This window comes from Lagenorhynchus albirostris, chromosome 3, assembly GCF_949774975.1.
Source record: "Lagenorhynchus albirostris chromosome 3, mLagAlb1.1, whole genome shotgun sequence".
Lineage (NCBI taxonomy): Eukaryota > Metazoa > Chordata > Mammalia > Artiodactyla > Delphinidae > Lagenorhynchus > Lagenorhynchus albirostris.
In genome coordinates this window covers 151,593,824-151,606,765 of record NC_083097.1, presented here as the reverse complement: position 1 = coordinate 151,606,765, position 12,942 = coordinate 151,593,824, and the positions used below count along the sequence as shown (strand labels likewise).

Genomic DNA, 12,942 nt, shown 5'->3' with positions numbered 1-12,942 from the left:
TGTCTGGAAGCTCACTGCTTTTATTAAGATGGTATGTGATATTTAGGGTGGCTGGGATACAAGGTGCTTCACTGTACAAGCGTAAGGAAAACCATCCACAGAGAACACAGCAAAGCAGACTGTGTCCCCAGAGCTGTGCAATGGAGCAATCCTGATGGTTGGTGTTTGATGGAAGGCTTGGCTTTGGAGCAGAGAAACTTAGGTCTGAATCCTAGCTCCAGCACTCAGAAGAATTGCTTGGATTCTGTGCCTCAGTTTTTCATGTGCAAAATGAAGAAACAATACTTCTCAGGGTTAATTTGAAAAATTAATGAGGTGACCATACACAAAGATTCTAATATAATTCCTGGCAGACAGACGATCTTCAGTTAAAAAGTCTCATTCCTTTCCTAACTCTGCCCCTGAAAATGGATATTTGTCCCACTGTAGTAAAAAAATTTGGCCTTACACAAGAGGAGGTCTGATCTCTGCCTTCGACTTCTGGAGATAATCTATGTCACACCTGATAAGAGTATCTTTGCTATGGGAACCTAGGGTAGGGCTGACCACCCTAGAAAGACCAACCATTTAATTTAGGCTGGGGATTTTGGGTAATGCAGTATCAGTCAACCTAGAGACTGAGTTCAATTACATAGGCAACCAATCAAATCAATCATGCCTATGTAATGAAGCCCCAGTGAAAACTCTGGACACTGAAGCTGAGGTGAGCTTCCCTGGTTGGTAATACTTCATGCATATTGTCACACACTTGTGCCAGGAGTGTAACATGTCCTGATTCCATGAGAGAAGTAAGGAATCTTTGTGTTTGGAACTCAAGACTCTGCACTAAGTGTCTCTTTCATTAGCTGATTTTAATCTGTATCCTTTCCCTGTAATACACTGTAACCATGAGTTATAATACCTTTCGGTGAGCTCTTCTAGTGAATTATCAAACCTGAAGGTGGTTTTAGGAACACCTTGAACTTGCAGTTGCTGTCAGAAGTGAGGGTAGGGACTTCCCTGCTGGCATAGTAGTTAAGATTCCGCCTGCCAGTGCAGGGGACACAGGTTCAAGCCCTGGTCCGGGAAGATCCCACATGCCACGGAGTAACTAAGCCTGTGCGCCACAACTACTGAGCCTGCACTCTAGAGCCCGCGAGCCACAACTACTGAGCCCATGTGCCACAACTACTGAAGTCCGTGCGCCTAGAGCCCATGCTCTGCAACTAGAGAAGCCACCGCAATGAGAAGCCTGCGCACCACAACAAAAGAGTAGCCCCCTCTCAACACAACTAGAGAAAGCCCACGGGCAGCAATGAAGACCCAACGCAGCCATAAATGAATGAATAAATAAAATTAATTAATTAATTTAAAAAAAAGTGAGGGTGGTCTTTTGGAGGACTTGTGTGTCCTCCAACCTTGACAGTTGGCTTTAAACTTTGCCATATGGCTAACTTCATGTAGTCCTGTAGGTTTCATGTTTTCAAATATTAAGACACAATTCAATGGGGAAAGAATAGTCTTTCAACAAATGAGGCTGAGACAACTGGATATTCACATGCAAAATAATGAAGCTGACCCCCTAAATCACACTATATACAAAAACTAACTCAAAATACATCAAAGACTTAAATATAAGAGCTGAAATTATAAAACTCCAAAGAAAACACAGGTGAAAATCTTGTGACCTTGGATTAGGCAATGGTTTCTTAGATAAGACACTAAAAGCACAAGCAATAAGAGAAAAAAATAGATAACTGGACTTCATCACAACTGAAAACTTTTGTGCATCAAAGGACACTAACATAGAGTCAAAAGACAACCCCACAGAATGGGAGAAAATATTTACAAATCATATATCTGATAAGGGTCATCTAGTATCTACAGTATATATAAAGAACTTTTACAACTCATCACTGAAAAGACAAACAATCCAATTTAAAAATGGGCAAAGGATTTGAATAGACATCTCTCCAAAGGAGATAAACAAATGACCAAGAAGTATATAAAAAGATGTACTACATTATTAGCTATCAGAAAAATGCATATCAAAATCACAAGATACTACTTCATAACCACTAGAATGACTGTAATATAATAAAAGACAGATGTTACAAGTTGTAGGTGAGGATGTGGAAAAATTGGAACCATCATATACCATTGCTGGGAGTGTAAAATAGTGTAGCCTCTTTGGAAGCAGTCTGGCAGTTCTTCAAAAGGTTAAACATAGTTATCATATGATTCAGCAATTCCACTCCGAGATATATACCCAAGAGAAATGAAAACATATGTCCACACAAAAACTTGTACACTAATATCCACTGCAACATTAATGACAAGAACTGAAAGGGGAAACAATCCAAATGTTTATCAACTGATGAATGGATAAAGATATTGTGGTAGATTCATACAAGGAATATTATTTGATAATAAAAAATAAAGTATTGATACACGTTGTGACATGGATAAATCTTGAAAACGTTATGCTAAGTGAAATAAGCCAGACACGAAAAGACAAATATTGTCTGATTCCACTTATATGCGTATCTAGAATAGTCAAATTTTATAGTGACAGAAAGAGTTGCGGTTACCAGAGGTTGGGTGGAGACAGTAATGGGAAGTAATTGTTTAATGCGTATAGAGTTTCAGTTTGGGACGATGAAAAAGTTCTAAAGATGGATAGTGGTGGGACTTCCCTGGTGGCACAGTGGTTAAGAATCTGCCTGCCAATGCAGGGGACATTCAATCCCTGGTCCGGGAAGATCCCACATGCCACGGAGCAACTAAATCCCTGTGCCACAGCTACTGAGCCCGCGCACCACAACTACTGAAGTCCGCACGCCTAGAGCCTGTGCTCCACAACGAGAAGCCACCACAATGAGAAGCACGCACACCACAACGAAGGGTAGCCCCTGCTCACCACAACTAGAGAAAGCCCACGCGCAGCAACAAAGACACAATGTAGCCAAAAATAAATTAAAAAAAAAAAGATGGATAGTGGTAACTGTTGAACAACAATGTAAATGTAATTAAATTAATGCCACTAAATTGTAATGCCACTTAAAAATGGTTAAAATGGTAAACTACATACCTGGGTGAAGCCAGATTTTCTTCACATACTTCAACTAAAACTACGTATCACAAAAGATTACAAGCAGGAGTGAATATGAAAATCCAGCTGTTTTCTATTAAGCCAGACAAAAAAGTCTGCAAACATTAATGTTAACATGTAATGAGTTTATTTATTTATTATTATTTAAAAAAAATTTTTGGCATTTGGTCTTCGTTGCTGCGCGAGACTTTCACTAGTTGCGGCGAGCGGGGGCTACTCTTCATTGCAGTATGCGGGCTTCTCATTATGGTGGTTTCTCTTGTTGCAGAGCACGGGCTCTAGAGCACGGGCTCAGCAGTTGTGGAGCACAGGCTTAGTTGCTCCGCGGCATGTGGGATCCTCCAGACCAGAGATCAAACCGATGTCCCCTGCACTGCCAGGCGGATTCTTAACCACTGCGCCACCAGGGAAGTCCCGAGTTTATTATTTTTAAAGTGAATTAATAAACAGAACAATTTCAGTTTTAATTTGTCATATGGTAATAGATATCAATAGATACAGTCCATATAAATAGAAGCTCTTTGGAGAAAAATATACATATTTTTAGACAGGCACAAAAATATCTGGGAAAAAAGCAAAAGAAATTGTTAATATTGCTATGTTGGGTGTGTAGGACAGAGAAACAGTGGTAGGCAAATGATCTGAGCAGGATTTTTTTCATATTTAATCTTAGGCTTTGTTTGAACTTCATGTTGCTGCAAATGGCATTATTTCATTCTTTTTTATGGCTGAGTAGTATCCCATTGTATATACACACGACATCTTCTTTATCCATTTATCTGTCAATGGACATTTAGGTTGTTTCTTGGCTATTGTGAATAGTGCTGCTTATGAACACAGGGGTGCATGCATCTTTCTGAATTATAGTTTTATCTGGATATGGACCCAGGAATGGGATTGCTAGATCGCACAGTAATTCTATTTTTAGTTTTCTGAGGAACCTCCACATTGTTTTCCACAGTGACTGCACATTGTTTTCCACAGTGACTGCACCAACTTACATTCCCACCAACAGTGTAGGAGGTTCCCTTTTCTCCACACCCTCTCCAGCATTTGTTTTTTGTAGATTTTTTAATGATAGCCATTCTGACCAGTGTAAGATAGTACCTCATTGCAGTTTTGATTTGCATTTCTCTAATAATTAGTGATGTTGAGCATCTTTTCATGTGCCTACTGGCCACCATCTGTATGTCTTCAAATGACAGTTATCTTTATGTATTATTTTTATGAGTTACTAAAAGTGAAAAAATGTAAATATAGCATAATCCCATTTGTGTAACAAGAAAATTATATTTAAACCTATATAGCCATATAAACTAACAAAAATAGTCTGAAAGGATATACACTAAAATTTAACACTAGCTATCCATGAAATGATGGGATTAAGGGTGAGCATTTTCTTCTTAACACTGGAATTCTTTTCCTGTGTGGGTGCATGGGTATTTTTGCAACAAGTTTTTAATATTTCTATACGTCATTTCATGTTAAAGCATGGCTGACATTATACCAGATTAGTTGTAAAACAATAAATAAATAAAGCAGGGGCAGCAATAGTAATAAACCAAATTAGAATTTAAAGTAAAAAGCATCATCTGATATTAACAAAGGATATGTTATTACAAGAAAGTTCTAATGGCCACGGGTCTTCATGCATCAAATAAAATAGTCAAACTATATAAAAGTTAGAACATCTCCCCCACCAAATAAACACAGAATTTATTAATGCATTTTATTTGCACCATGTACTGTCTTCCCACAGCATATAGAAAAGCATTCTCTTTGATATATTTGTTATTAACATTGGGAAAGTTAATATTATCAGCACACTAAGCAGAGGTGTATATATAAGAAAGTCTGGAAGGACATATAATATACTAAAACATCAAAAGTAGTTATCTCAAGTATGGTTATTAAGAACTTTAATTTTCAACTTTATAAACTCTTAAATTGTTTGTAGACATGTATTGGTTTTGTAATCAGGAAAAAACAAAGATATTACCAATGAAAAATAAAGAAATCTATAAAACCACATTCAAGTTCATCATGTCAAGTAGTCTTATTAAGTAACCAGAAAAAAAAGAAACAGCAGATTTTAATTGTACATTTAATAAGCTTGATTGAATACAGACACCAAACCTTCATCCCACAAAAAACACATTCCTTGACAACCACTGTTGTCGATAGTGGTTACTTCTAGGAAAGAAGGGAAAGAAAGGGAGGGGGTGCAGACAGGATGACATGCAAGCAACTGACAATGGGGGCTTCAATTTTATCTATATTTGTTTAAGAGAAATTTGAAACAAGTATTGCAAAATGCCTGCTTTCAGGAGCTGGATAGTAGGTACATGGTGGCTCCTTTTATCTCTATATTTTTCTCTAAATTTTAAGAATTTAATTTTTTAAAAATATATATTTTATAATGTTATTAAATGACAAGGACCTTAATATATAAATATTAAATTATATAAATAAAATGAAAGATTAATATGAAAAGGATAAACAAAAAAAAACAAGCTACTAGGAATTCCAAATATGTTTCTAAATAACTCTTGGGCCAAAGAAGAAAATGAAAAACTTTTAAAATACAGTTTCAGAAGAAAATTCACAGCCTTAAATGCAAGAAAGAGTACAAATAAAGCTGCAAAAATCATAATGCTAAAAAAAGGAACGTAAACCTACAAAAGTATGAAAAAATACATTAAAGAGAAATTTTGCTTAATAAACAGAAAAAAGGAACTGATAAATATAAGAGCTTTTTATAAACAAAACAAATAAAATAAACTAGTCTCCAGCAAGTCTTGTTTTTAAAAAAGGAAAATAAGCATAATAAAAACAATGAGAAGAGAGGATAATAGAACAGACACAGAAGAGAGTAAATGATATGCTGCTTTGTATAGCCTATGCTAAATAACCTGGAAATCTCTAAGAAAAAAGCATCTTCTAAGAAAGCTTATCTACAAATAGATTATGAATAATGGGGAAACCATGAAGAAGTCAATAAAGAACAGGCAGAAATAAGTTTTCAAGTGCTTTCTTTAAAATCTATGCTATCTAGGCTTCTCAACTCATTTTATCAAGTCAGTCATTTTATAAAGCCAGCATATGCTTGAAATCAAAGCCTAACAAGGAGACAACACCAGAGTATCATACAGAGCAACATCATTCCCTCTGCCTAAAACGCATTCCCCTTAAATGTGCACATTCGTTATTCATTTTCATCATTCAGGTGTCAGCTCAAATATAACCTCCCCAGAAAGGCCTTACTTGACCACCCTATTAAAATAACTTTCCTGATCCTCTTTGTTCTATTTTCTATACTCATCTTATTCATAGCATTTACTGCAAAGTTAAATTACCTAGAATTAAGCTCCATGAGAGTAGGGACTTCGTCTTATTTGCTGGCATAGTACCAGAGCCTAGAATTTAATTGCTCAAAAATAGTGCTGAATAACTAAATATCACTTAGGAGTATATTTTCAGAAATCCAGCACCCTATTCAAATAATATACCATAATTAAACAGTAATTTCAACAGATATCAAAAGGGTGCTTGATTAAATTCAACATCCACTCTTGATATATATTAATATACCAAGAATGGAAGAAGAGTCAATAAATATTTGAGAGCCTAAGACATACTAGGATCAAATTTATATGCTGGGAATACAGCAGTTAACAAAACCAAAAGAACTCTGCTCTCATGGAGCTTATTACATTCTAGTAGTTCTATCTCAAAATAATAACGTAACCAGAAACATACCTGATAATAAAACATCACAGGCATTATAGTGAGGACAAGATGTCTGCTATTACCATTATTAATTGAGACTGCTCTGAAGTTCTAGCCAATTCAATATCAAAAAAACCGAAAGATCCATATACTGAAAAAAAAAATCATGCAGTTGCAGATGACACAACTATCTAGAAAATCCAAAAGAATAAATTATAAAATATGTAAGAAAAAGGTTCACATGATGGTATCTGGTTACAAATCAAATATTTAAAAACCAGTATTTTTCTCGAAGAGTAATTAAGAAAAAATAAAGAGAGAGGGACACTATACTGAGAGATTTGGTCACAATCTTTTCTATGATTTTATAAACTTTGATCATAAAACTCACCTTTCTCACAAATTTATTTTTAAAGACTAAAGAGCTGTAAATTTGAAAAAACATCTATTGAGAGAAGATTCCTGCTGTGAAAAAAAATACGTGTCACCTGCCATCCACTGACAATTCCACCCAGAAGCAGGCGTCCAGACAGCCCTGCGTGGTGACTGCAGGCTCCTTTGTGATAGCAAGACAGTAGAGAAAGGAAAAGCCTTAACAGGGCGGTGGGGTTTTTTAATGGTATACTCATAGAGGAGACCTGCTACATAGGATGAATGAACCGAGCTAAAATGTATCCAAAATGGCTAAATCTCAAAACTTAACATGGATTGCAAAAGGAGGGACTTTGCAGAAAAGGTACAGTTTGTTACCTTTCACAAAAATTTTCAGACATTCATAAAAAAACAAAGAAACAAACAAAAAAAACACGTGTCTTTGAGATTTGTTATCAGACCAGGGAAAAAGAAATATAAGTAAGCTCACAATGAATCCTATTATACCTCTATGTTCCAGTTATGCTGTTCCAAGGTATGGCGACATTGATCCATAGATTCTATGCCAGTCAGATCCTGAAAGATTAAAAACAAAAAGTTACTTAGGGAAAAACTAACAGTACATATTGGATATTTTTACTCCTAATAGAATACTTATGAATACCGCTGGGAAAATAAAGTTTTGAAGGCAGATATTCAAGTATGGTAAAATGTCACTATTCAGAATTTATTCAGTCAGTTATTGTAGATGTTACTCCCATACAACAACAAAAAAATGAAAATTCCTTGTCTTTTAAAACTTCAAGGCTTTCAAGACTACTTGATCAAAATCAATATTCTCTCAAATTCAAGTTTAAAAAATGAAAGACTTCTTCAACCTCTGCGCCCAGCAAAATAGTCTTTAATGCTAAACATCTATTGTTTATCATACTGATATAAAAATGCAGGTTTTCTGCAAATGTAATGCCTTTCACTAACTTACATCATTTTACCTATTAGCTTATAATTCAAAATGTGTAAAACTTTTTATCAAAGGAAGTCTGTAATTCAGATGCTTCCCTCCAATATGTACTTTCCCTACTCCCTTCTCCTTGTACTATTCTCAGGTTTCACTTTGTCTATGACCAAATTTCCTTCTCTGGCTCTTCTCCTATCCCCTCTAAATGTAGAAGTTTCCCTAAGGATGTGTCCTTGGCTTTTGCCTCTTCCTGGCAATCCTCAATGACCCTTTCTACTCAAATGACTCATAAATTTCTGGACCTGTCACCTTTTCTGAAGTTTAGCAGCACGTTTCCAATAGCCTATTCAACATTTCTACCTAGATGTGGCACCAGTACCACAAATGCATCATTTAAAACCACTGTATGTGTTAATGACATCACCACCTTCCAAAATATACAGGCAAATATGACATCTGGAACCTCAGCCTCATCTTTGAGTACTCTATCCCTTGAACTACATACTTCATCAGTAATCAAGTTCTGACTGTTTTCTATATCTATAATCACATTTCCATTCCCTGAGCCGGCATCTTCAATCAAGCTTTAATGACACCTCAAGTGAATTGTCAAAATAATTAATTTCTCCTCCTCTTTCTAACTCTTCCCCACCTCCCCTGGTCTCCCCACTCCCCTGTGTGTGTGTTATTTCTCTGCTCAAAAGTTTTCAGCTGACTGGATAATAAAATCCAAAATCCTTAGCTTGGCATTCAATTGTTTCTATAATGTGGCCCCAACCTAGCTTTCTACATTATTTTCTATTTCCCTTTAGGTGTCCGATACTCAACAAATCTAACAGCTTACGTGTACACCTAATGACCAGAATTTCCACAGAGCTAAATTCTAGCCTTGCTTCAAAGTCTAATACAAAAGCCAAACCCATCCATCCATCCTTTCATGCAACACATGTCTGCTGTTTATTTCCTATTCTGTGTATTACTTACTATGTCCAGGGATATAGGGATGAATACAATACAGTCTCTATCCTCAAGAAATTCCTCTTAATAACCAGCAAGCAACAGGAAAAAGAGATTGATCTCAACCTGCTAAGAATGTCATAACATGTACTGGTGAGTCAGGAGCCTGAGATTCTCGCTTTGGTTCTGTGCCCTGTGATCAGTGACCAAACATGTTTTAATTCTAGCTTCCTTTATGTACAACGTGAGGGATTTAATTTGGACTATTTGGATATCCTTTCCAAAGCTTAGAAGAAAAAAACCAAAAACTGAACTTTGCATTCTTTAGGTATGCAGTCGTTTATTTTTTTTAATTACACAAGTAGTATAGAAACTTTGCTTTTTTCTTTAAACTGAACTATTTATTTATGGCTGCGTTGGTTCTTTGTTGCTGCGCGCCGGCTTTCTCTAGTTGCGGCGAGTGGGGGCTACTCTTCGTTGCGGTGCGTAGGCTTCTCATTGTGGTGGCTTCTCTTGTTGTGGAGCACAGGCTCTAGGTGTGCAGGCTTCAGTAGTTGTGGCTTATGGGCTCAGTAGTTGTGGTTTGTGGGGTCTAGAGAGCAGGTTCAGTATTTGTGGTGCATGGGCTTAGTTGCTCCGTGGCACATGGGATGTTCCTGGACCAGGGCTCGAACCCGTGTCCCCTGCATTGGCAGGCGGATTCTTAACCACTGTGACACCAGGGAAGTCCCTGCTAATATATTTTTATGTTTAAAATACTACAAAATTTTCAATACTGCAATTGGAAAGCTCTGTTAAGAACTCTAGAGCTCTATTAAGAACCACTGGCTTTGACAGCTCTGACAATGTGGATTTTTTCCTGACCCCTGCGGGCCTCTTACCAGTTTGGCTATTGCCTTCTGGCTTATAATAGGATCGCCTTTAACTTTTGATTTCCTTACAGCCCATTGCAGATAACTGGGATGTCCAGGGTTCCACTCCCTCTCTGTACATTCTCTTTAAGAATTGGGACTTTACTTTTACCTTCTTCTCAGGGTATGAATGACTACTCTGTCTTTACCAAAAATGTTTTCTACCTCTCTTATGAACCTATTATTTTCTATCAGTTATTATGACTATTTACACTCATTCTACTGCCTTATCAGAGGATACATGCTCCTTAAGGGCAGTGTCTGTGATTCATCTCTATATAATGCTCCCCAGTACCTAGCACACAGTTAAGGGCTTAAAAGGCTGCAGAAAAAGTCTGTCCGAGTTAAAAAGACCTTTTAGTATAAGCTTCAATAATCATAGCTACTAAAGTGAAATCCTCTAGAAAATGTCACCAAAACTCATGGTATATTAATACCCTGGGGTTTTAATTAAACTCTATCTAGTCAGAACTAGATGCTAAGCTGGCTGTTAAAAATACATATTTGCAGAATCTTCCTGGAGATCAATAAGTCAGGGATGGAGCCAAGGAATCAGTGGGTTTTTTGAAAAGCTCCTCAGTTGATTCTAATGTACAGTCAGGCCAGGAAATCCATGGTACTGTACAATTCTAAGTGGGACCAGAGATTATATGTCACTTATTAAAATAACTTTTTAAAAAAGGGGTTATGAACACTGTAGGAGAGAACAATCAGGGTAACTGTACATCTTCAGTATACTGAAATACTTAACCTAATGCAAGCAAAACCCTTTTATTGTATAAGTAGTGAATCAGGGTAAACTAGAAGCCCAACTTGAATAGGCCTGCTTTTCAGTCACTACTGATGAGTATTAAAAACATGCACTAGCAATATGCTAGGAGAGGACTATTCATATATCAACAAATATTAACTGATCTGGTATTCTAGATATCCAGGATACAAATACAGTCCCTGCACTCATTAGGCTTGTATCCTACTAGAGAGAGACTGAGCAAAACAAACCACACACATAGAGAAAATAAATGAACAAAAATTTAGGCTGGGGATTCCTCAGGATACGGTGCTCAAAGAAGGACTCTCCAAGGAGATAACATTTCAGGAGAGACCTGATGAAAGATAAGGGTCCAGTCATGGGAAAATATGTGGGAAGACTATTCCAGGCAGAAGGACAAATGCAAAACCTCTGAGACAAATGGATACATGACACTATGCATTTGTCAAAACCCACAGAACTTTACAGCAGAGTGAACCTTAATGTACAGAAATTTAAAAAATAATTTAGAAGGTGAGAGGATCCCAGGATGGAACACAGACTGTGACAAAATAATCTAATTGTATTAAAAATATATGAAACAGAGATATGGGAATATATGTATGTATATAACTGATTCATTTTGTTGTGAAGCTGAAGCTAACATACCATTGTAAAGCAATTATACTCCAATAAAGATGTTAAAAAAAATATATATGAAACAACCTCACTGAATGGGGTGGGAGGAAAAGGTGTTAACCTAAAACTCTGGAAATGAGTGAAGTCTGTAAGACTAAAGGCAAAAGGAACTGCACACAAGCACTGTGCTCTAGCTGACAGAGTTGGTTCACTGTATATGTTCATTCTGAAGCACTATATCCATATACTTATACTGGAAATGAACAATAAAACAGAGAGTGGGAGCCAGTTTTCTCATTGTTGAAGCGGGAAGTTACAGATAGTCGAGGGGAGAAGGCTGGAATGATCCATGTGGGTGAGAGTTGGAAACATCTGAATCAACTCATTTTTAAGTTTAATTTAGACAGATGGCTGCATATAGAACTAGTTAGCTTAGTATACACACGTATGTCTTTGCTCTATCAGCTGAGAGGGCCTAGAGGCAACAACACACACCCCAATAGCAAGCACACATAATGCCCAGATTCTGGTTTATAATACTGTTCTCCAATAAAAGGAACCAGGTTCCTTGGAGAAATGGCTAATTCTAGGACTGGAGCAAAAAATACACAAGATGAGCCTGGAGAATCCTGTAGTTCCAGAAAGTAAAGGAGTGCTCAAAAAACCCCATAATGATGGGAATATATCAAAGTGATACAGGAATCAACTGAAAGAGCTCCCAATGGCCAAAGCTGGTACAATTTGAGCAAGAAAATAAAGTAGTAATAGGTTATAATCCAAAATACAAAATAAACATCCTTGAGTCCATATGAACAGAAATACATGACTGAATAAATAAATAAATGGGGGAGAATAGACAAATCCTGTGCAGAATTCCAAATAACTATGTAGATACTTTGCCTTCTAGGAGGTGGAACATAACTCTTCACTCCTTAGGTATGTATGGGCTGTGCATAGTGACTTCCTTCCAAAGAGTACAGTACGGAAAAGGAGGAAAAAAGATTAACTTCATAGTGGAGAAACCTGACAAACACTACCTGAGCAAGATGATCAAGGTCAACATCAATAGCGATAAATCCTGTTGATAATATGTACCCTTGATAAAATGTAATGAAAAGGCACTTTACCTCTGTGGTCTTCCTCCCCAAACCCCAAACTCCAGCCTCATCATGAGAAAAACATCACAAAAATCCCAATTGAGGGACAACCCACAAAATACATGACCAGTGCTCCTCAAACTGTCAAGGTCATCAAAAACCAGGAAAAGTCTGAGAAACTGTCACAGGCAAGAGGAGCCTAAGAAGGCACAGTCACTAAATGTAAGATGGGATCCCAGAACAGAAAAAGGACATTAGGTAAAAACTAAAGAAATCTGAATAAAGTGTGGACTTTAGTTAATAATAATGCAATAATACTGGTTCATTAATTGTGACAAATGTACCAAACTAGTATGTAAGATGTTAATAAGGAACACTGAGTGAAGGTATATGGGAAGTCTGCATACTATTTTTAAAAGTTTTCTGTAAATATATTT

The 12,942-nt window shown here is 36.7% G+C and overlaps 1 protein-coding gene across 4 annotated transcripts in view; it reads right to left on the bottom strand.

Annotated features, from left to right (window-relative positions):
* FAF2 (Fas associated factor family member 2) overlaps nucleotides 1-12,942 on the bottom strand; it is a 59,508-nt gene that overhangs the window by 18,411 nt on the left and 28,155 nt on the right. For all 4 annotated transcript variants that reach the window (XM_060144256.1, XM_060144257.1, XM_060144259.1 and 1 more), the window contains one exon: nucleotides 7,700-7,768. In XM_060144256.1, coding sequence (XP_060000239.1) covers nucleotides 7,700-7,768 — 69 coding nt within the window. The remainder of the gene's footprint in view (nucleotides 1-7,699; nucleotides 7,769-12,942) is intronic.